General features: G+C 43.0%; 1 protein-coding gene across 12 annotated transcripts in view; it reads right to left on the reverse strand.

The window, feature by feature from the left end:
• DCUN1D3 (defective in cullin neddylation 1 domain containing 3) overlaps nt 1-25,603 on the reverse strand; it is a 60,246-nt gene that overhangs the window by 6,098 nt on the left and 28,545 nt on the right. For all 12 annotated transcript variants that reach the window (XM_061401358.1, XM_061401355.1, XM_061401350.1 and 9 more), the window contains one exon: nt 1,201-1,736. In XM_061401358.1, the coding sequence (XP_061257342.1) occupies nt 1,201-1,631 (431 nt within the window). In that variant the 5' untranslated portion in view covers nt 1,632-1,736. The remainder of the gene's footprint in view (nt 1-1,200; nt 1,737-25,603) is intronic.

Consider the following 25,603-nt stretch of genomic DNA (forward strand, 5'->3'; position numbering starts at 1 on the left):
TTGTTTGGTTTTGGAGTATTTTTGGTTACTGCCAAGGAAAATTTTTGGAGTCCAAAGATTCTGGATGAACCTGGGGAAACTGCCACCAGAAATCAAAGTTCTGTTACTAAAAAGCAAAAATTGTATGTGTATTTTTTAACATCTATATATAACACTTCTGGCTTACAACATGGTCTCACACTGATCATGTTCTTTGAGATTCTGTATGTTCTGAAGATATAACATCTGAGGTCTGTGAGTAACCTACCCAGGGACTAAAAGTTTTATAGAGGGGTTCTCAAAGTCAATTCTTCTTTCTTATAATCCAGTGCTCTGCAAACCATACCTTGCAGTGACCCTGCCATGTTGTCTCCCACAAATAATCTCTATCAGGATGCATGATGATAACAGTGGACACAACTACGGGTTGACAGGACTTCCCAGGTGGCTCAGTGGTAAAGAATCAGCCTGCCAACGCAGGAGATATGGGTTCGATCCCTGGGTTGGGAAGATCCCCTGGAGGAGAAAATGGCAACACACTCCAGTATTCTTACCCAGAAAATACCACAGACAGAAGAGCCTGGCAGGCTATGGTCCACAGGGTCACAAAGAGTTGGACATGACTGAGTGACTGTGCATGCACGCACTAGCTGATAACCGGGGCCAGTTGTCCTTATTGGCACATAGGGTGACTAAGGGTATCGTTCGGAGAGCAATGGGGTCTGTGTGACCCCATGGACTGCAGCCCACCAGGCTCCCCCGTCCCTGGGATTCTCCAGGCAAGAACACTGGAGTGGGTTGCCATTTCCTTCTCCAATGCATGAAAGTGGAAAGTGAAAGTGAAGTCGCTCAGTCGTGTCCAACTCTTAGCGACCCCACGGACTGCAGCCCACCAGGCTCCTCCATCCATGGGATTTTCCAGGCAAGAGTACTGGAGTGGGGTGCCACTGCCTTCTCCCAAGCACATCCCCAGTGGCACCCAATGCCTGACACATGATAGGTGCACAATAAACACTGAGTAAGGAAGTAAGTGAACTGACAAAGGAGTGAAAGAAAAAAGTCTGAAATAGCAGTGGGGTGGGACAGCAGCTTGGCAACATGGATTTATAACTTCAGGCAAGGATTGTTGGTGCCCACTTCTATCCTAGCTGGGCACCACTGCTCAGTGGTGCTCTCTTTCCTCCTCTGTTCACCTGGTGACACCAAGTATTTGTGACTAACCTGGTGAATTTGCACATGGTAGCAGCCTGGAACTTCCAAGCCAAAAGCAGCACTCGAAATTCCGTGGGGTCCACACATAGATCATTGCAAAAGCGCTCCATGCCTTCCTCCAAAATTGCATCCTCCCGTTCATCCTTATAGCGCCTGAACAGTTCTTCCAACCTCTGCAAAGACGACTCCTCGGCATTTGACTTGGGCTCCCTCCCAGCATCTCCGGAGGATGTTGGCAGCTGGCAGGCCTCAGGAGCAGCCTCTGCCTTTTTGGTCCCATTGACAAGGATATCTCCACCTGGCTTGCCACAGGTTGGCAGCTGTTCCTCACGGTGGCTTGCACTCCGCCTACCATGTGACTTGCTGCTGGGATCACGGTCTCCATTCTTGCTACCCAGAGTTGATGAGGGATTCTTACACTTGGTGACACACTGGCCCATGATGCTGGTGGCCTGGCCTCTAGAGCGGCCCTCTCTGGATTGGATGCCCTCGTTGCCACTGGCCCATGTGCCTCAACATGCCATCAGCCAGAGGAGCCAGCCAACCTAGAAGAAAATTAAAGACCAATCACCACTGAACAGGAAGACAGAGTATGCAAGCTCTCCTCCAGGAACTGCACAGTGCAACACCATTCTTGCAATGAGCCAACCATGAACTAGTGGAAATACCCCAAGTTCACCATCACCTTCCTCACAAGCCTATACCTTCACCTTGGAAATGCAGTGGCTAGGACACATATGGAGAACCAATAATGGAAATTCCTAAAATTCTTAAGGTAACATAGATCACAAAGAATTCATGTGCAGAATGCATCAGGAAGACTATGGGTTTGCCAGAAATATTCCAAAGGAAATTTGTCTTGCAAATTTGCCATCACATAAGAAAGTTATTTGAACCTGTGTTAACACCAAAGGTACAAATAAAAGGTTCATCTTCTAGTCTCTAATGTCAAAATTCTCAGATTTTCTTTTTAAGTAGGATGAACAGGGAGAAAGAGTGGTCACATCCCAAATAACTATATATAGTTTCATAATGCCCTAAAGATGAGGTAAAGAATGTGCAAGCCCTTTCTCCACCCTTACTCTATCCACCTATGGGCGCCATCCACCAGGACTGTATTCCATGCCAAGGGTCCCAGTCGCTGAGCTTCTTTTCTAAATACCCCTCTCAGAAAGGTAGAATGTAGAAGGAAAGTCAAGTTCACACTAAATGTGAATGCCCTAAAGGGTCTGCAGGCTTAGTCTTCTAAGAAGGTGTCTCCATTTTAAAAGAAGGGCTGATTTACCCAAATACAATCTCTAAATGATAGGATAACAGCTAGATGAAAAAGAAGTCTGCACTAATACATAACATCATAGTGATTTACTTATTTTTAACTAAAAAGTGTTTTATAGGAAGATTGCTAGAAATTTCTTGGCTAGGAAGGAGGTGATTTCTCTGGAGACACTTTATCTACTTAGACTCATTCTTACCTTCAACTAGGCTACTAGAAGATCCATCTAAAATTTAGTGCTTGTAAAATTTTGCTAACTAAAGAATCTGCCTGCAATGCAGGAGACCCCAGTTCAATTCCTGGCTCAGGAAGATCCCCTTGAGAAGGGACAGCCTACTTGCTCTGGTATTCTTGGGCTTCCCTGGTGGCTCAGACAGTAAAGAATCCATCTGTCTGAGCCACCAATGCAGGATACCTGGGTGCAATTTATGGGTTGGGAAGATCCCCTGGAGAAGAGCATGGCAAACCACTCCAGTATTCTTGCCTGGAGAATCCCCAAGGACAGAGGAGCCTGGCAAGCTACAGTCCATGGGGTTGCAAAGAGTTGGACACGACTGAGTGACTAAGCACAGCACAGCAGAGCATAGTAATTGCAGCCTCTGAAATTATGTTAATAGAAACTTGGAAGTATAGCAGGGAAGTGGACCAAATCAATGTCAGACCCGTGTCTCACCAGCTCTAGAGTCATGGACCTTCACAATCCAAATTCAAAGCTCTAATGAGACTGGCAGTAGGGTAAAAGGGTATTTTAATGGAAAGTTGAAGCTTTAAACTTTAGCTAAAAACTTTACTTCCTCCAAATAGTACTTGCATAAAATCAGAGTTATTTTCAAAAGTAATTCTAAGGGTATGTTCTGAGTGTACAAGTTTAAAGTGAAGACCATAATCGTTCCTGTGTTAACTGGAATCACATTGTATCAGGGTGTGTCCCATTCTCCACCTTCAAAAAGAATAAATGACAGACATGACTATACATGCCCTTTATGGATTTGCAGTTTCACTTAGGTTTCAAAATCACACTGTAGCCCCTTCAGAAGGGTTTTGCTGTGGAAAATGACAGACCCAAGTAAGTTTTTTGAAGCCTTTTTATGCTTTTAGAGTACAGCTAGTAATTCATAGTGCAACTTATTAAAATTTTTAAAGGCAAGGGTGTTAATTCTTGGAAGACCAGAATACATGAGAAGCAACCTGTTCAAGCCAAATTATCCAAAACAAACAGCACTATACCACATGGACGTTCTGGTTTCCAGATCTGTGTTTCTAAGACTGAAATGCTGAAAGAAACAAAAGGCCCAAACTTACACAAATTCCACATGCTCACAGACTGGCAACTCTAATTCCCAGACATGCTGACTCACCAGATTTTGCTGCTCAGTTCTTGCTGCTGAGGAAAGCCCAGGTATCTGGCATGATAAGAAGATTTCCTGGTTTCTGACTGACTCACCTACCATAGGCCACTCACCTCTGCTCCCATTGGACAGATGCTATATTATACCAGCTTCCTCCAAATCCTGGTGCCAAGGCCTTCAAGTAGGGACAGAACAGATGGACCTACCAAAGAGGTTCTAATCCATTTACCCATTTACAAGCCCTCCACATGAGAGCATCTTTGATGACCTGACACAGCAGAACCAGCTGAAACCTGAAGGCATTTTACATACCCAAAAGATAAAAAGAAAAAAAGGAGTGGGAAATCAATTTAGACAGATGATTAGTCAGAAAGTGCCAGAAGGCTGGATCCCTTCCTTCCATTCCAGTCCTTTCCTTTAAAGCAAGTGATAGTCTCAAGCCAGTTACAGATCTGATGGTGGGTGTGGTCCCCTGATTACCTAATGGGCTCCCTGGGCTCCCTTCTTTACTGTCTACCTCTTTCTTTGGGAAACAGTTCTGCACCAAGAGATTTCTCAGGTTCAATCAGGGGCTCAGCCCTGTGTCACAGGATGGCCACACTTCAAGTGTTTTAAAGTTGCCTGCTTCCCTGAACACAGTAGCTGTTGGCTAATTCCTAGTAAGAGCATTTATATAAAACACTTTATGGACAATAAAACTCATATATGCTTATGACAATTCCATTCAAAGACAGGAAAGTTGGGGTGCAAAGAAGATTACCCAGGATCACAAGAAGAACCTGATTATGTCTGACTTGAAAAACCCCTGATAGCTCAGCTGGTACAGAATCTGCCAGCAATGCAGGAGACCCCAGTTCAATTCCTGGGTCAAGAAGATCCACTGGAAAAGGGATAGCCTACCCACTCCAATACTCTTGGGCTTTCCTTGTGGCTCAGCTGGTCAAGAATTCATGCATAATGCAGGAGACCTGGGTTCGCCTGGGTTGGGAAGATCCCCTGCAGAAGGGAAAGGCTGGCCTGGAGAATTCCATGGACTTCTACTGTATAGTCCATGGGGTTGCAAACAAACACCACTGAGCCAACTTTCACTTTCAATTTAACCACTAAGCTAGACTGCTTAACACCTGTATCAGAAACCCCTTCATAGATCACAGCATGGTCTTGGTGAAGGGGCTTTGTAATGCAATGAAGCTATAAGCCATGCTATGCAGGGCCACCCAAGACGGGCGGGTCATAGTGAAGTGTACTGACAAAATGTCATCCACTGGAGGAGGGAACGGCAAAACACAGGAGTATGCTTGCCATGAAAACCCCATGAGCAATATGCAAAAGCAAAACACATAACACTGGAAGATGAGCACCCCAGGTTGGAAGGTGTCCAATATACTATGGGGGAAGAAGAAAGGGCAATTATTAATACCTCCAGAAAGAATGAACTGGCTGAGCCAAACCGGAAACGACACTCAACTGTGGATATGTCTGGTGGTATTGCATAGAAACCTGGAATGTTAGGTCCATGAATCAAGGAAATTGGACGTGATCAAGTAGGAGATGGCAGGAGTGAATATCATTTTAGGAATCAGTGAACTAAAGTGGACAGAAATAGGTGAATTTAATTCGGGGAACCATTATATCTACTACTGTGGGCAAGAATCCCTTAGAAAAAATAAGGTGGCCCTCACAGTCAACAAAACAGTGACCTCGGTTCCTTTCCAAGAAGAAATGGAGTAGCCCTCACAGTCAACAATACAGTGACCTCGGTTTCTTTCCAAGGCAAACCACTCAACATGACTTTGCCTCAACCACTGATGCTGGAGAAGCTGTAGTTGACTATAAAGATCTACAAGACCTTGTAGAACTAACAGCAAAAACGATGTCCTTTTCGTCATGGGAAATGGAATGCAAAAGTTGGAAATCAAGAGAAACCTGCAGTAGCAAGCAAGTTTGGCCTTGAAGAACAAAATGAAGCAGGGCAAAGGCTAACAGAGTTTTGCCAAGAGAACACACTGGTCACAGCAAACACTCTTTTCCAACAACACAAGAGATGACTCTACACATGGACATCACCAAATGATCACTACTGAAATCAGATTGATTATATTCTTTGCAGCTGAAGACGGAGAAGCTCTATACAGTCAGCAAAAACAAGACTGGGAGCTGACTGTGGCTCAGATCATGACCTCCTTATTGCAAAATTTAATCTTAAATTGAAGAAAGTAAGGAAAACTACTAGACCATTCAGGTATGACCTAAATCAAATCCCTTATGATTATATGGTAAAGGTGATGAATAGGTTCAAGGGATTAGATCTGGCAGAGTGCATAAAGAACTATATATGGAGGTTTATAATAATGTACAGGAGGCAGTGACCAAAACCACCCCAAGGAAAAAGAAATGCAAGAAGGCAAAGAGGTTGTCTGAGGAGCTGAAAAGGGAAAAAGGGAAAAATATACCCAACTAAATGCAGAGTTCCAGAGAAAAGCAAGGAGAGATAAGAAGCCGTTCTGAAATGAAGTGTAAAGAAATAGAGGAAAACAACAGGATGGGAAAGATTCTCTAAAAAACAGAATTTCTCTTCCAAAAAAATTAGATAGTAGGGGAAACGTTTCATCCAAGAATGGGAGTAAGGACCTAATAGAAGATATTAAGAGGTGGAAATACACAGAACTATACAAGAAAGGTCTTAATGACTCAGATAACCACGATAGGAGTGTAGTCACTTGCCTAGAGCCAGACATCCTGGAATGTGAAGTCAAGTGGACCTTAGGAAGCATTACCAAGAACACAGCTAATGATGCTGCTGCTGCTGCTGCGTCACTTCAGTCGTGTCCGATTCTGTGCAACCCCATAGATGGCAGCCCACCAGGCTCTGCCGTCCCTGGGATTCTCCAGGCAAGAACACTGGAGTGGGTTGCCATTTCCTTCTCCAATGCATGAAAGTGAAAAGTGAAAGTGAAGTCACTCAGTCATGTCTGACTCTTCGCAACGCCATGGACTGCAGCCTACCAGGCTCCTCCATCCACAGGACAAAGCTTATGGAGGTGATGGAATTCCAGCAGACCTATGCAAAATCCTAAAAGATGATGCTGTTAAAGTGCTACAGTCAATATGTCAGCAAATTGGGAAAACTCAGCAGTGTTCACAGGACTGGAAAAGGTCAGTTTTCATTCTAATCCCAAAGAAGGGCAATGCCAAAGAAATTTCAAACTATGGCACAATTGCATTCATTTCACATACTAGCAAGGTAAGGCTCAAAATTCTCCAAGCTAGGCTTCAGCAGTATGTGAACCGAGAGATTCCAGATGTACAAGCTGGCTTTAGAAAAGGCAGAGGACCCAGAGATCAAATTGTCAACATCTACTGGATCACAGGAAAAGTAAGGGAATTCAAAAAAAAATTTACTTCATTGATTGTGCTAAAGTCATTGACTGTGTGGATCACAACAAACTGGACAATTCTTAAAGAGATGGGAGTACCAGACCACCTTACCTGTCTCCTAACAAACATGCGCAAGTCGAGAAGCAACAGCTAGAACTGGACATGAACAATGAACTGGTTCCATATAGGGAAAGAAGTATGTCAAGGCTGTATACTGTCACGCTGCTTATTTAACTTATATGCAGAGTACATCATGCAAAATGCCAAAGTGAATGAATCACAAGCTGGAATCAATATTTGTGGGAGAAATACCAACAACCTCAGATATGCAGATGATACCACCCTAATGGCAGAAAGTGGAAAGAAACTAAAGAGCTTCTTGATGAGGGTGAAAGAAGAGTGAAAAGGTTGGCTTAAAACTCAACATTCAAAAAACTAAGATCATGGCATCTAGTCACACCATTACATGGCAAATAGATGGGGGAAAAATGGAAACAGTGACAGATTTTATTTTAGTGGGCTCCAAAATCACTGTGGACAGTGACTGCAGCCATGAATTAAAAGACACTTGCTTCTTGGTTGGAAAGCTATGACAAACCTAGACAACATATTAAAAAGCAGAAACATCATTCTGCTGACAAGATCCATACAGTCAAAGTTATAGTTTTCCAGTAGTCATGTACAGATATGAGAACTGGACCATAAAGAAGGCTGAGTGCCAAAGAATTCATGCTTTTGAACTGTGCTGAAGAAGACTCTTAAGAATCCCCTGGACTGCAAGGAGGTCAAGCTAGTCAACCTAAAGGAAACCAACCCTGAATATTCATTGGATGGACTGAGGCTTAAGCTCCAATACATTGGCCACCTGATACAAAAGAGCTGAGTCACTGGAAAAGACCCTGCTGCTGGGATAGATTGAGAAGAGGAGGAAAAAGGGGCGGTAGAGGATGAGATGGTTAGACAGCATCACTGACTCAATGCACATAGATTTGAGCAAACTGTGGGAGACAGGGAAGGACAGAGGAGCCTGTCCATGGGATTGCAAAGAGTCGGACATGACTTAGGGACTAAACAACAACAACAACAACTGGAAAAAGAACAGCACATGGTCTGTGCCCAGAGCTAAGAATGCTGTCCTAGCCACTGCTCTCTCCCCAGCAAGCCATACCACCGTGAAGCAGGCAGGCAAGATGCCCTCAGGCTCGGCCTCACCAGAGGCTGGGGACTAGAATCCAGAGTCCTTAAACCTGTGATGTTTCAGGACCCCATCATGGCTAAAAGCTCTAGCTCTTTAAGTCCAACTCTGCTATCGGCTGTTTGACCCTGATCAAAAACCTGAATTTCATCAACCTGAAAGGCGGTACCTACTTCATAGAGCAGTTGTAAGGATTCAGTCAGGATACACTGATAAAGAGTACCTGGCACTATGACTTCCACAGAGGAAAGCTTTTATTAAAAGCCAAGTAGTATCTGCTTACCCTGATGGAAATCCCAGCTTGTCCCATGTGAACAATGGGTCTAGGCTTGCTTCCCCACGCCCAGACAGGACAGGATGCCTATGCTTGAGTCAGGCACATGCTAATGCTAATGCTAAGTCACTTCAGTCGTGTCCGACTCTGTGTGACCCCACAGACGGCAGCTCACCAGGCTCCCCCATCCCTGGGATTCTCCAGGCAAGAACACTGGAGTGGGTTGCCATTTCCTTCTCCAATGCAGGAAACTGAAAAGTGAAAGTGAAGTCGCTTAGTCGTGTCCGACTTTTAGCGACCCCATGGACTGCAGCCTACCAGGCTCCTCCGTCCATGGGATTTTCCACGCAAGAGTACTGGAGTGGGGTGCCATTGCCTTCTCCATCATGCACACGAGTATCGCTCAAAAACAGTTTCTTGAACTACAGAACTAACCCTGCTCAAATGCACCACCAATCAGAAATACACAGGGGGTCAGATTCTCCATAGGATAAGACTTGTGAATAATCATGAATAAAATCAAGCTGGCTATTTGCTGTGCCCTCTGGATATCTGAATTGTTGCTCACTTTCTGTCCCTAACTGCAGAACAATTATATCAAAGAAATTCTTGCACTGTTAAGAAAGTTCTAGGACCCACAACAGATTTTCCCACCTAGGGAACTGACAAAGGGACTGAGAACCCCCAAAGAATTTGACTTTGGAGACCAGTGGGATTTGATTACAGTACTTTAACAGGAATGGGGAGACTCTTGGAGGGCACAAACAAAAACTTGTGTACATTAAGAGCCAGGAGAAAAGAGTCTCCTGTGAAGGCTAGGGTCAAGTTTGCCCTCAGTCAACTGGGAGGGAACAGCCCCACCCGTCAACAGAAAACTGGATTAAAGATTTACTTAGCATGGTCCCGCCCATCAGAATAAGACCCAGATTCCCCCATAGTCAGTCTTTCCCATGAGGAACCTTCTATAAGCCTCTTATCCTTATTTATCAGAGGGCAGACAGAATGAAAACCACAATCACAGAAAACTAACCAAACTGATCACCTGGACCACAGCCATCTCTAAACTCAATGAAACTATGAGCTATGCCGTGTAGAGCCACCCAAGATGGATGGGTCATGGTGGAGAGTTTTAACAAAACGTGGTCCACTGGAGAAGCGCATGGCAAACTACTTCATTATTCTTGCCTTGAGAACCCCATGAAAAGGCAGAAAGATGGACACTGAAAGATGAACTCCCCAGGTCAGTAGGTGCCCAATATGCTACTGGAGAAGAGTGGAGAAGTAACTCCAGAAAGAATGAAAAGATGAAGCCAAAGTGAAAACAGTATCCAGCTGTGGATGTGACTGGTGATAGAAGTCAAGTCCGATGCTGTAAAGAACAGTAATGCATAGGAACCTGGAATGTTAGGTCCATGAATCAAGGTAAATTGGAAGTGGTCAAACAGGAGATGGCAAGGGTTTGAACATCAACATTTCAGTAATCACTGAATTAAAATGGACAGGAATGGGCAAATTTAATTCAAATGACCATTATATCTACTACTGTGGGCAAAAATCCCTTAGAAGAAATGGAGTAGCCCTCACAGTCAACAAGAGAGTCCGAAAGGCAGTACTTGGGTCCAATCTCAAAAACAGAATGACCTCGGTTCGTTTCCAAGGCAAACCATTCAATATCATAGTAATCCAAGTCTATTCCCCAACCACTAATGCCGAAGAAGCTAAAGTTAAACAGTTCTATGATGACTTACAAGAACTTCTAGAATTAACACCAGAAAAAGATGTCCTTTTCATCATAGGAGACTGGAATGAAAAAGTAGGAAGTCAGGATTTCCCTGGAGAAAGAAGCAAGTTTGGTCTTGGAGTACAAAACGAACCAGGGCAAAGGCTGATAAGAGTTTTGCCAGGAGAATGCATTGTTCTTAGCAAACACTTTCTTCCAACAACACAAGAGGCGACTCTACTCATTGACCATATGGTCAATACCAAAATCAGACTGATTATATTCTTTGCAGGCGAAGATGGAGAGCACTATACACTGAGCAAAAACAAGACCGGGAGCTGACTGTGGCTTAGATCATGAACTCCTTATTGCCAAATTCAGACTGAAATTGAAGAAAGTGGGGAAAACCACTAGACCATTCAGTTCAGTTCAATCGCTCAGTCATGTCTGACTCTTTGCGACCCCATGAATCGCAGCACGCCAGGCCTCCCTGTCCATCACCAACTCCCGGAGTTCACTCAGACTCACGTCCAACAAATCAGTGATGCCATCTAACCATCTCATCCTCTGTCATCCCCTTCTCCTCCTGCCCCCAAACCCTCCCAGCATCAGAGTCTTTTCCAATGAGTCAACTCTTCACATGAGGTGGCCAAAGTATTGGGAGTTTCAGCTTTAGTATCATTCCTTCCAAAGAAATCCCAGGGTTGATCTCCTTCAGAATGGACTGTTTGGATCTCCTTGCAGTCCAAGGGACTCTCATGAGTCTTCTCCAACACCACAGTTCAAAAGCATCAATTCTTCGGCGCTCAGCCTTCTTCACAGTCCAACTCTCACATCCATACATGACCACAGGAAAAACCATAGCCTTGACTAGACAGACCTTTGTTAGCAAAGTAATGTCTCTGCTTTTGAATATGCTATCTAGGTTGGTCATAATTTTTCTTCCAAGGAGCAAGCGTCTTTTAATTTCATGGCTGCAATCACCATCTGCAGTGATTTTGGAACCCAAAAAAATAAAGTCTGACATTGTTTACCCATCTATTTCCCATGAAGTGATGGGACCAGATGCCATGATCTTCGTTTTCTGAATGTTGAGCTTTAAGCCAACTTTTTCACTCTCCTCTTTCACTTTCATCAAGAGGCTCTTTAGTTCCTCTTCACTTTCTGCCATAAGGGTGGTGTCATCTGCATATCTGAGGTTACTGATATTTCTCCAGGCAATCTTGATTCCAGCTTGTGCTTTATCTAGCCCAGCGTTTCTCACGATGTACTCTGCATATAAGTTAAATAAGCAGGGTGACAATATACAGCCTTGACGTACTCCATTTCCTATTTGGAACGAGGCTGTTGTTCCATGTCCAGTTCTAACTGTTGCTTCCTGACCTGCATACACATTTCTCAAGAGGCAGGTCAGGTGGTCTGGCATGCCTATCTCTTTCAGAATTTTCCAGTTTATTGTGATCCACACAGTCAAAGGCTTTGGCATAGTCAATAAAGCAGAAATAGATGTTTTTCTGGAACTCTCTTCCTTTTTCCATGATCCAGCGGATGTTGGCAATTTGGTACCTGGTTCCTCTGCCTTTTCTAAAACCAGCTTGAACATCTGGAAGTTCACAGTTCACATATTGCTGAAGCCTTGCTTGCAGAATTTTGAGCATTACTTTACTAGCGTGTGACATGAGTGCAATTGTGCAGTAGTTTGAGCATTCTTTGGCATTGCCTTTCTTTGGGATTGGAATGGAAACTGACCTTTTCCAGTCCTGTGGTCACTGCTGAGTTTTCCAAATTTGCTGGCATATTGAGTGCAGCACTTTCACAGCATCAGCTTTCAGGATTTGAAATAGCTCAACTGGAATTCCATCACCTCCACTAGCTTTGTTCATAGTGATGCTTTCTCAGGCACACTTGACTTCACATTCCAGGATTTCTGGCTCTAGATGAGTGATAACACCATCGTGATTATCTGGGTCATGAAGATCTTTTTTGTATAGTTCTTCTGTGTATTCTTGCCACCTCTTCTTAATATCTTCTGCTTCTGTTAGGTCCATACCATTTCGTGTCCTTTATCGAGCCCATCTTTGCATGAAATGTTCCCTTGGTATCTCTAATTTTCTTGAAGAGATCTCTAGTCTTTCCCATTTGGTTGTTTTCCTCTATGTCTTTGCATTGATCACTGAGGAAGGCTTTCTTATCTCTTCTTGCTATTCTCTGTAACTCTGTATTCAGATGCTTATATCTTTCCTTTTCTCCTTTGCTTTTTCACTTCTCTTCTTTTCACAGCTATTTGTAAGGTCTCCCCAGACAGCCATTTTGCTTTTTGCATTTCTTTTCCACGGGGATGGTCTTGATCCCTGTCTCCTGTACAATGTCACCAACCTCCGTCCATAGTTCATCAGGCACTTTATCTATCAGATCTAGCCCCTTAAATCTATTTCTCACTTCCACTGTATAATCATAAGGGATTTGATTTAGGTCATACCTGAATGGTCTAGTGGTCTTCCCTACTTTCTTCAATTTCAGTCTGAATTTGGCAATAAGGAGTTCATGATCTGAGCCACAGTCAGCTCCTGGTCTTGTTTTTGTTGACTGTATAGAGCTTCTCAATCTTTGGCTGCAAAGAATATAATCATTCTGATTTCGGTGTTGACGAGCTGGTCATGTCCATGTGTAGAGTTTTCTCTTGTGTTGTTGGAAGAGTGTGTTTGCTATGACCAGTGCATTTTCTTGGCAAAACTTTATTAGTCTTTGCCCTGCTTCATTCCGTATTCCAAGGACAAATCTGCCTGTTACTCCAGGTGCTTCTTGACTTCCTACTTTTGCATTCCAGCCCCCTATAATGAAAAGGACATCTTTTTGGGGTGTTAGTTCTAAAAGGTCTTCTAGGTCTTCATAGAACCGTTCAACTCCAGCTTCTTCAGCGTTATTGGTTGTGGCATAGACTTGGATTACTGTGATATTAAATGGTTTGCCTTGGAAACGAAAAAAGATTATTCTGTCGTTTTTGAGATTGCATCCAAGGACTGCATTTTGAACTCTTTTGTTGACCATGATGGCTACTCCATTTCTTCTGAGGGATTCCTGCCCACAGTAGTAGATATAATGGTCATCTGAGTTAAATTCACCCATTCCAGTCCATTTTAGTTCGCTGATTTCTAGAATGTCGATGTTCACTCTTGCCATCTCTTGTTTGACCACTTCCAATTTGCCTTGATTCATGGACTTGACATTCCAGGTTCCTATGCAATATTGCTCTTTACAGCATTGGACCTTGCTTCTATCACCAGTCACACCCATAACTGGGTATTGTTTTTGTTTTGGCTCCATCCCTTCATTCTTTCTGGAGCTATTTCTCCACTGATCTTCAGTAGCATATTGGGCACCTACCGACCTGGGGAGTTCCTCTTTCAGTGCCCTATCATTTTGCCTTTTCATACTGTTCATGGGGTTCTCAAGGCAAGAAAACTGAAGTGGTTTGCCATTCCCTTCTCCAGTGGACCACATTCTGACAGACCATTCAGGTATGACCTAAATCAAATCCCTTATCAAATACAGTGGAAGTGAGAAATAGATTTAAGGCACTAGATCTGATAAGAGTGCCTGATGAACTATGGACGGAGGTTCGTGACATATTACAGGAGACAAGAATCAAGATCATCCCCAAGAAAAAGAAATGTAAAAAGGCAAAATGGCTGTCTGAGGAGGCCTTACAAATAGCTGAGAAAAGAAGAGAAGTGAAAGGCAAAGGAGAAAAGGAAAGAGATACCCATCTGAATACAGAGTTCCAAAGAATAGCAAGGAGAGATAAGAAAGCCTTCCTCAGTGATCAATGCAAACAAATAAAGGAAAACAATAAAATGGGAAAGACTAGAAATCTCTTCAAGAAAATTAGAGATACCAAGGGAACATTTCATGCAAAGATGGGCACAATAAAGGACAGAATAGTATGGACCTAACAGAGGCAGAAGATACTAAAAAAAAAAAAAGTGGCAAGAATACACAGAAGAACTATACAAAAAAGATCTTAATGACCCAGATAACCACGATGATGTGATCACTCACCTAGAGCCAGACATCCTGGAATGTGAAGTCAAGTGAGCCTTAGGAAGCATCACTATGAACAAAGCGAGTGGAGGTGATGGAGTCGCAGCTGAGCTATTTCAAGTCCTAAAAGATGATGCTGTCAAAGTGCTGCACTCAATATGCCAGCACATTTGGAAAACTCAGCAGTGGCCACAGAACTAGAAAAGGTCAGTTTTCATTCCAGTCCCAAAGAATGTTCAAACTACTGCACAATTGTACTCATCTAACACACCAGCAAAGTAATACTCAAAATTCTCTAAGCTAGGCTTCAACAGTATGTGAACTGTGAAGTTCCAGATGTTCAACCTGGATTTAGAAAATGCAGAGGAACCAGACATCAAATTGCCAATGTCCGTTGGGTCATCAAAAAAGCAAGAGAGTTCCAGAAAAACATCTACTTGTGCTTTATTGACTACACCAAACCCTTTGACTGTGTGCATCACAACAACCTGTGGAAAATTCTGAAAGAGATGGGAATACCAGACCACCTTACTTGCCTCCTGAGAAATCTGTATGCAGGTCAGGAAGCAACAGTTAGAACTGGACATGGAACAACAGACTGGTTCCAAATTGGGAAAGGAGTACATCAATGCTGTATATTGTCATCCTGCTCATTTAACTTATATGCAGAGAACGTCATGAGAAATGCAGGGCTGGAAGAAGCACAAGCTGGAATCAAGATTGCCAGGAGAAATATCAATAACCTCAGATATGCAGATGACATCACCCTTATGGCATAAAGTGAAGAGGAACTGAAGATCCTCTTGATGAAAGTGAAAGAAGAGAGTGAAAAAGCTGGTTTAAAACTCAATATTCAAAAAACTAAGATCATGGCATCTGGTCCCATCACTTCATGGGAAATAGATGGGGAAACAATGGAAATAGTGACAGACTTTATGTTCTTGGGTTCCAAAAGTCACTGTGGATGGTGACTGCAGCCATGAAATTAAAAGACACTTGATCCTTGGAAGGAAAGCTATGATCAACCTAGACAGCATATTAAAAAGCACAGACATTACTTTGTCAACAAACGTCTGTCTAGTCAAAGCTATGGTTTCTCCAGTAGTCACGTATGAATGTGAGAGGTGGACCATAAAGAAAGCTGAGTGCCGAAGAACTGATGCTTTTGAACAGTGGTGTTGGGAGAAGACTCTTGAGAGTCCCTTGGACTACAAGAAGATCAAACCGGTCAATCCTAAAGGAAATCATTCCTGAATATTCATTGGAAGGAGTAATGCTCAAGCTGAAGCTCCAGTACTTTGGCCACCTTATGCAAAGAACTGACTTACTGGAAAAGACCTTTTTGTTGGGAAAGATTGAAGGCAGGAGGAGAAGGGGACAACAGAGATGAGATGGTTGGATGAAGTCACTGATTAGATGGACATGAATTTGAGCAAGATCTGGCAGTCGGTGAGGGACAGAGAAGCCTGGCATGCTGCAGTCCATGGGGTCACAAAGAGTCAAGTGCTCTTGAGTGACTGAAATGAAGTAAATTCTTTCCCTAATCTGGGGCAATCTTCCAGTCAGTTCCAAACTTCACTCCCTTTCCACTAGGTTCCAGGTGTGTAGATCTGGAGAAAACCAGGATTTCTAACTTGGTACTGATTTACACTCATTTAATGGAACTACCTTCCCAGTGGTCCTCCTGCTATCCCTCTGAAATGGATAGCCTCAGCACAATCTGGGCTCCCCAGAACCAAATTTCATTACTAACAGAATATCATCATTAATTAATCCCACTTTTCATTGTCAGTACATTGTAAGAGCTACACTGAAGTGTAACTCTAGGAAGTAATTACTGCCATTTCATAGGAAAATAAATTTAAGTACACAGAGGTCAAGCAGCTATCTAGAAAAGGAGAAACTGGAGCAGAGTAATTAACAGGATGAGCTCCACAAGCAGAGGAACCTGTATCTGAATCATGGCGATCCACCAAGTTTGTGACCATCAGCATATAACTTTAAAATGGGACAGCTGTACCTCATGGACTGGTGGATAGAGGAAATGAGATATCCCATGTAAAATGCTCTGCCCTAATACCGGGCTCATAAAAAGTATTCGGTAAGTGTTAGCCTTTATTGTAATTGTTATTATCAGAAAGTTGGTGAGAGGATCAAGCTCCTCTTTTCCTAGAAAAGTGCTCTTGTCAGCAGCCAGGCTAGGTCTCCTGGGGCAGTTAGGAATGCTGATGCCCCAAATGCCTACAGTAGCTCTCCTGTTCTTGCAGTAAGTGACTCTGGTCTCCTGTTTCAGCTAAAGTGGCATACACGAGTGAAATGGAGTGACAGACAAGAAGGGGTGGGAAGAAAGGAAAGGCAGGAAGAAGAATAAAGGGAGAAAAAAAGCTACAAACCAGGAAACGTACTTCTAGGCATAGCTTTGGGGAGTTACTTGAAAGATCAAAGCCAGTAACTGCTTAGTTTATGTTGGACCAAGATAAGCCTCCAGCTTTTCTCCTCCAATCTCAGCTCTAACTGCTTCTGCCTTTCTCTCTCCCTCCTTCTCTGCATCAGCTTCCAGCCTCCCTCCTCTCCTGTAGCAGACCCAGCTGCTATTCCTAGGGATGGGCTTGGTTGCTTGCTTGGCCCCAGGTCTGGAGCTGGCACCGCTGGGCTAAGGGCAGTCCCAGAGATCATGGTCCCAGTGAATGCTCTGGCTCCAGACAGCCAGAGAAGGGAGATCAGGAAAGTGTTTCTAATTCTTGCTATGCTAAGTCACTTCAGTAGTGTCCGACTCTGTGCGACCCCATAGACGGCAGCCCACCAGGCTCCCCTGTCCCTGGAATTCTCCAGGCAAGAACACTGGAGTGAGACCCCATAGACGGCAGCCCACCAGGCTCCCCTGTCCCTGGAATTCTCCAGGCAAGAACACTGGAGTGAGCTGCCATTTCCTTCTCCAATGCATGAAAGTGAAAAGTGAAAGTGAAGTTGCTCAGTCGTGTCTGACTCTTAGCGACCCCATGGATTGCAGCCTAACAGGCTCCTCCATCCATGGGATTTTCTAAGCAAGAGTACTGGAGTGGGGTGCCATTGCCTTCTCCGTTCTAATTCTTAGGCAGCTCCATGAAGTGACAATCAGGCAAGTCCCTATTTTCTAGGACTTACAGTCTGCCTTTGAAACAGAATCACCCCTTATGGACAGAAAGACCATGAAGGGCTAAATCACACAAAGACGAATGGAGACAGGAAAGGAGAGAGGAGTATGAACCAGTGTTATGGAAAGGAAGGTGGAGGGACTGATGAAGATGAATTGGTATTTGTTATATGCTTCATATACATCATCATCTTCAAACTTCACAACAACCTATGATGTCAGGGGTCTTACAGATTAGGAACCTGAGGTTTCTTAACCACTAAGCAATGGGACTAGGAAATAAAATCAGTTTGTCAGCCTCCAAAATCTATTCAGTTTCACAGAGATGATGAGTCTTGTTCTGGTCCTTAGGTGACTGGGAGCATAAAGTGGAAAGGAAAGAGGCAAACGGTCAATCTGGTTGGTCCAGGTTGAGAGAGGATTTTAAAATGTTTATTAATAGCAATAATCTTTTAAGTCCATTGCATGTAATGAGGAGACTGACATGAATTATCACTTTTAACCAACTATAAGTCTATGAGCAAGAAAATATAATCTTCACTTTACAGGGGGATAAACTGAACAAAGTTTAAGGGATTTGGCCTGAGGTCACACAGCCAATCTATAAAGGTAAGGGATTCAAAGCCAGGAGTCTGATTCTAAATTCATCATATTACATCACTGGTCTCACTACTTAATGTTCTTCGCTATGCTGTTCCAGGTGGCACAGTGGTAAAGAATCTGCCTGCCAATGCAGCAGACACAAGACACAGGTTCAGTACCTGGGTCGAGAAGATCCCCTGGAGTAAGAAATGGCAATCCACTCGAGTATGCTTGCCTGGAAAATTTCATGAACAGAAGAGACTGGCAGGCTACAGTTCATGGTCACAAAGAGTCAGACACAACTGAGCAACTGAACACACACACTGCTGCTGCTAAGTCGCTTCACTCGTGTCCGACTCTGTGTGACCCCTTAGATGGCAGCCCACCAGGCTCCGCCATCCCTGGGATTCTCCAGGCAAGAACACTGGAGTGGGTTGCCATTTCCTTCTCCAATGCATGAAAGTGAAAGGTGAAAGTGAAGTCGCTCAGTCGTGTCCTACTCTTAGCGACCCCACAGCCTACCAGGCTCCTCCATCCATGGGATTTTCCAAGCAAGAGTACTGGAGTGGGGTGCCATTGCCTTCTCCGGAGCATACACACATGCCAGGATATACTCTTCCCCTAAGGAGACGATGATGGCCCAAGAAGAAAAAATACATTATCAATACGTGATTGTATTCCAGAGGTACTGAGTCAGTAGGATCAGAGTAAAGTCTCAGGAAGCCTTCAGTTCTGGTCTGGGATATCCCTAAGTGACGTATGCCCTTGAACAAGTCTCTTAACCTCTCTGAGTTTCCATGTTCCCAACATTAAAATCCTTTGAAGTCTAACATTCTGGGACAACCTTTATTTTTTGACATGCAGAGAGGCTGAAGTTCTAAATTTGCAAGCCTTCTGAGGACAGGGCTTTCGCCTCCTCAGTGAACAGCTTTCATACTTCTTGCCCAAGCCTACTAGAACCAAAGGAAAATGGGAAAGTCAGTCTATTCCAATCTGAACAAGAGGTGAAAGATGACACTGTTTTTGCACCCTTCCCTCTCTTAATCATCTTAGTGTGATCTCTGCAGGCTAAGACAAAGGCCCTGATATATAATAACATATGGGCTTCCCAGGTGGCATTAGTGGTAAAGAAACCGCCTGCCAATGCAGGAGATGCAAGAGACATGGGTTCAACCCCTGAGTGTGGAAGATCCCCTAGAATAGGAAATGGCACCCCACTCCAGCATTCTTGTCTGGAAAATTCCATGGGTAGAGGAGCCTGGCAAGCTAGTCTAGGGGGTCACAAAGAGTCAAACACAACACTAAGAATAAGCACAGGTGATACGGAAAATAGAGCAAGCTGGCTCATTGTTGTACCTGGTTGGGAGCTTAAAAAAAAATGAGGCAAATGCTGGTACCAAAAGCCAATGTCAGCAAGGCACCTGAGGTCTACTCTGATGACTTCTTTGAAAGAAGGAAATGATCCAGTCCACCTCTCCCATTTGTTCCCACCTAGAGTCTATGGCAACCCACTCCAGTACTCTTGCCTGGAAAATCCCATGGACGGAGGAGCCTGGTGGGCTGCAGTCCATGGGGTCATGAAGAGTCTGATGCTTACTGAGCGGCTTCACTTTCACTTTTCACTTTCACGCATTGGAGAAGGAAATGGCAACCCACTCCAGTGTTCTTGCCTGGAGAATCCCAAGGACGGGGGAGCCTGGTGGGCTGCTGTCTCTGGGGTCGCACAGAGTCCGATACGAGTGAAGCGACTTAGCACCAGCACCAGAGTCTATTCAGAAGCAAGACGCCACTAGCAAACGTTAGTGCTTTTACATATTACAGCAGTAAGAAACCCATCTTTCCAACTTTCATCCAAACCATTTGTATAGCTAATTGGGCACATGTTTTTACTTCTTACCATATATGCCAGACACCCAGCTGCCAGGGGCTGAAGCAGCTATAGTGGCAAAAGCCATGCCCCTGAGGAGTCTCAAAGCAAGACCACAAGAGTCTCTTGATGCCAACTGGCAGATGTAGATGCTGAATGACCTGAGAAACAGTCGGGAAATGGGTAGTATCCATTTCTAAACTACCTCTTAGAAAGTAAACTTGCAAAAATAACAAACAAGGAGGAAAGACTGGAGGGAGTACTTTAAAATACAAGGTCTTCTGCTTTCTGTCATTTGGAACTTACAAGATCACCTTTGGAGATTAGGTCTTACCTAGAGCTACTTGGGAGAAAAAGCTGTTCCCTCTGCCAAAGCAAATGAGGCTGTTCCCTCTGCTATTTTCATGCTTTTAAGACTTTTTGTCCTAAAATGTACTGCAAGCAGCAAGCTAAGACAGCAGTTCCAGTTAGGGATGGGTAGGAACACATGACTTTCTAAATCCACCAATCTCAAAACTACAAAAAGAAGAGGAGGATGGGGGAAAACAGGGAAGAAGGAAGGGAAGATAAATTTTTTTAAAAAGAAAATAAACCAATTGGTTATATTTCTGTAAAATAATCTTAGGTCACAGGACTAAGACCAGTTAGCTTTGTACAAAATAATTTCTCCTTCTTTTTGAAGGATTCTTATGTTCCTTACCTTGCATACTTCAAATATATTGAGAATATATATGCAACTGAGGTCTGAGGACTGAGGCCACTGTGGGCTGGCCAGAACAAACACTACTTGCCAAATTCAACAAAGTCAATACATACATATTATAAAGTTCCCAAATACCAAAGAATCAAGCATTTTTGGTCTCTGGGTTCCAGAGCTGCTACATATTTAATCCCACATGACTCAAAATAACCAAAAAAGAGCTGAATTATTTTAGTGACCCACACTTGGAATATTTTTGCTGTCACTATTGATCTGGACAAGTCTGACTGTACACTCATGTGCAAAGTGGACATCATAAGGGGCATCAGATTTCTAAGCTGGTTACTCTCTGTGTTTCTGCACCAGCTTTTTCATTAGCTAAATTTACTGTTTACAAACAGAGGGCCGTCTTGGGTTTATGTTCCATCAGTTCAGTTCAGTCGCTCAGTAGTGGCCCCATGGACTTTGTGGCCCCATGGACTACAGCACTCCAGACATCCCTGTCCATCACCGACACCCGGAGCTTACTCAAACTCATGTCCATCGAGTCAGTGATGCCATATAACCATCGCATCCTTTGTCATTTTCTTCTCCTCCCACCTTCAATCTTTCCCGGCATCAGAGTCTTTTCTAATGAGTCAGTTCTTCGCATCAGGTGGCCAAAGTATTGGAGTTTCAGCTTCAGCATCAGTCCTTCCAATGAATATTCGGGACTGACTTCCTTTAGGATAGACAGGTTGGATCTCCTTGCAGTCCAAGAGACTCTCAAGAGTCTTCTCCAACACCACAGTTCAAAAGCATCAATTCTTCAGCTTTCCTTACAGTACAACTCTCACATCCATACACAACTACTGAAAAAACTATAGCTTTGACTAGACAGACCTTTGTTGACAAAGTAATGTTTGTCTTTTTAATATGCTGTCTAGGTTGATCAGAGCTTTCCTTCCAAGGAGCAAGCATCTTTTAATTTCATGGCTGCAGTCACCATCTGCAGTGATTTTGGAGCTCAAAGAAATAAAGTCTGTCACTGTTTCCATTGTTTCCCCATCTATTTGCCATGAAATGATGGGACCGGATGCCATGATCTTAGTGTTCTGAATGTTGAGCTTTAAGCCAACTTTTTCACTCTCCTCTTTCACTTTCATCAGAGGCTCTTAGTTCTTTTTCGCTTTCTGCCATAAGGGTGGTGTCATCTGCATATCTGAGGTTATTGAAATTTCTCCTGGCAGTCTTGATTCCAGCTTGTGCTTCATCCAGCCTCGCATTTCACATGATGTACTCTGCATATAAGTTAATAAGCAGGGTGAAAATATGTAGCCTTGACATACTCCTTTCCCAATTTGGAACCAGCCTGTTGTTCCATGTCCAGTTCTAACTGTTGCTTCTTGACCTGATGTTGCTCCATGGTACCATGATAAAAATAGCCTGACCGCTATACTCTTTAACTCTGGTTTTAGCTTGCAGCTCATCCTCAGAATACAGGCCTCATTAAGTCAAACTGAAAGTAAAACCACTGGTTAGGCACCAACTGCCTGCTTCCAATTAGCATATGGTATGAGCTATCCCAGACATCTACCAGATTATTTACATTTACTAGATAATCATTCCTCAAACACCCAATCACCACATCAACTGTTCACTTTTCAGTCACCTATAGAATTCAGTAGTTACTGACGAAAAATAGTTAACTGGAGTTGAGATATGGTCTTTGTATCTAAGAAAGGCAAGAAAGGAAACTATGAAACGAGTCAAAAGATGAGAAAGGAATCCAATATAAAGATGATAAATGACTGCATGCAACTATCTTCTTAGAGGGGCACCTGAATGACCACACATGTACAGATGTAGTTTCTAAAGCCACATTTCTTCTAAACAGCTCTCATGTTCATCACATGGTAACAAATGTGATGTTTGCTAACATTTAAATGTTTGCTAATTCTTAAAAAAAAAATCCAAATTCATTAAGGCCACATTTATCATTTTTTCCCAGAGATCCATGATGGAAGCTGATTGCTAAAGCTTAGTAGATAAGAAAAGGAAGAGGGACAGAAAAAAGATCTGTATAATAAAAGAATATCTTTTTTCAATTACATCAGTAAGCTGGTTAGAGAAGTAAGACCACCAAGGCTTTATTTCCCACTGCAAAATTCAAAACCATTACACAGTTATTCTGTAAAGTTTAGAAAATATGGAGTACCATAAAGAGAAAAAGTCCCCTAGTACCCCACCATCTGCCGCTTCCCAGGTGGCTCAGTGGTAAAGAATCCTCCTGCCAATGTAAGAGATTCTGGTTCGACCCATCTTGGGAAGATCTCCTGGAAAAAGAAATGGCAACCCACTCCAGTATTCTTGCCTGGGAAATCCCATGGACAGAGAAGCCTGGGAGGCTACAGTTCATGGGGGTCCCATAAGAGTTGAACACAACTTACCGACACAATCCCTTCACCTAAATTAGTATTTTGGAATATATCCTTTCAGTGGTCTATATAAGCATATAGGTGGCACACATAAATAAATAAATGCATGTTCATAGTACACATATCCAACTTTTAAACAAAACTGAGTCATAATGTACATTCTATTTTGCAAACTGTTTTGAAAACACTTTTTCATATAAATCTTCCCTCATCAAATGCTTTAAAAGAGCTGAAAATTAATGGCCGTACTACCAAGACTGTGGCAGTATTACCACTGACACACCAGCTATTTCACATAACCCATAAACTATTTATTGCCTACGACTTCAATCTGTCAAACAAAAATTTGGTGCTACACTACAGAAGGGTTGCAGAAAGGTTGACTCTCTGTTAAAACATATTTAATTGCCAGATACGTCTTTCATTGACAGTTTGACAGTTTAAACTCTAATGGTGGGACATTGAGTTTGCTTCCAACAGTTCACTATTATAAACAATATTGGGATAATAAACAGAATATGCAGCTAAAATTCAGCTCCTGAGAATAAACTCCCAGAAGTGGAACAACAGATCAAAGACTATGCAAAAACATATTATAAGTGTATGTGTGTGTGTATGAAAAGTGAAAGTATTAGTCACTCAGTATCTGCCTCTTTGCAACCCCATGGACTGCAGCCCAAGTGCCTCTGTCCACGGAGTTCTCCAGGCAAGAATACTGGAGTGGGTTGCCATGCCCTTCTCCAGGGGATCTTCCTGACCCAGGGATTGAACCTGGTTCTCTGGTACTGTAGAAAGGGTCTTTATCAGCTGAGTCACCACATAAAATCAATCTGAATTCAAAAAAAGTAGTGTCAGCTTATACAATGGGACTGTACTAGGAGTGTGTATTTCTCCCAACATCACCTGGTAATATGTCAACTAATTCAATTTCTTAAAAAAAAAAACAAAACCCAACTCCTTACTTTTAAAAAGTACTTTTAGACATTATATTTTAGGAAAAATATCAAACTGCCAGAGGAGGATGGAAAACATGAGAGACCATTTACTTCATTATAAATTGCATCAAAAGATTGACAAATCCAACAATTTTAGCTCCAAGGATTTCAAGACAGTACTGTTAAATGATGGGGGTGGGGTACAGAGCAGGGGACAGAAAGAGATTAATCATGTTTCAATAGTATCTAAATTCCAGATTTATTCTTTCAAAAGCAAATGAACCTTTCCCCATGTCCCATACACACACAAAAAAGATAAAGACCATCTAATGAATAACAGTCTAAAGATAATAATAGATCTAATGAATAATAGTCCCCTTATCATAAGTTGAAACTCCAAAACTTTGGCCACCTCATGCAAAGAGTTGACTCACTGGAAAAGACCCTAATGCTGGGAAGGATTGGGGGCAGGAGGAGAAGGGGACGACAGAGGATGAGATGGCTGGATGGCATCACCGACTTGATGGACATGGGTTTGGGTGGACTCCGGGAGTTGGTGATGGACAGGGAGGCCTGGGGTGCTGCAATTCACAGGGTCGCCAAGAGTCAGACACAACTGAGTGACTGAACTGAACTGAACAAAACTATCGTAAGTTTAGCATTGGGGGTAGAAGGGCCTGACCTATATATTCAGGTTCAACCCATGCAGTTGAACCTGAGTGAATCACATGCCCAGGGAGCAAGAATTTCATTCAAATGGAACTATGGTGTACTTAAAATGGTTAATAGTCTGGATTCAGACCACAGACTTAATATATGGCCTTTTAGCTTCAGACTGGATCAAAGGCTTGCAGCAGAGACTCATCTGCTCCCCCAGCATCCAGGTTCTTCATCAGTTGGTCACTCATTTTCTTCACTAGAAAGATCCAACTCCCTCACTCTTAGTCATTCATGTTGGGTAAGTTCACATAATGAACTATGTGACTCAAGCCCACCAAAGTCTCCATATGCCCTTGGCTTTCAACAACTGGGTCAGGAATATGCAGGAGACCTAAGTCAGACAAAGTGAATCTTAGCACTAAAAGCAAGGAAGGTTGGAGCTGCTTTGGTCTTCTTATTAGGAAGAAAGAGCACCAAAGAAAATAATAATGCCTATCCAAGGGTCACTGTGAGGGTTAAACTGTCTCTTCTTATCAGATGGGTCTCAATTTAAATGTGTGTAAGACAGAAGAATAAAACCAGTGCCAAGAGACAAAATCAGTTTTTTAAAGGCATTATTTGAGTACAGAATCCAACTGTACCTAAAGTCAGATCAAAGCCTGAACCTCACAGTTGTATGAGCCAGTTAATTCTCCTTTAGCATAAGCCAGATGTCAGTTTTCCTGTCACAACAGAAACAGTCCCGACCAAGACCAACTATGTCACTCAGATCTACTCACAGAGCAAAGAAACAGAAGACCTGATACCATGGTCAGAGACCAACTTAGCAGGCCACAGTTTCAACCAAATATATCAAGAGACTTCTTAGCTGAACACTAGGACCAATGA

This window comes from Bos javanicus, chromosome 25 (genome assembly GCF_032452875.1).
Source record: "Bos javanicus breed banteng chromosome 25, ARS-OSU_banteng_1.0, whole genome shotgun sequence".
Classification (NCBI taxonomy): domain Eukaryota; kingdom Metazoa; phylum Chordata; class Mammalia; order Artiodactyla; family Bovidae; genus Bos; species Bos javanicus.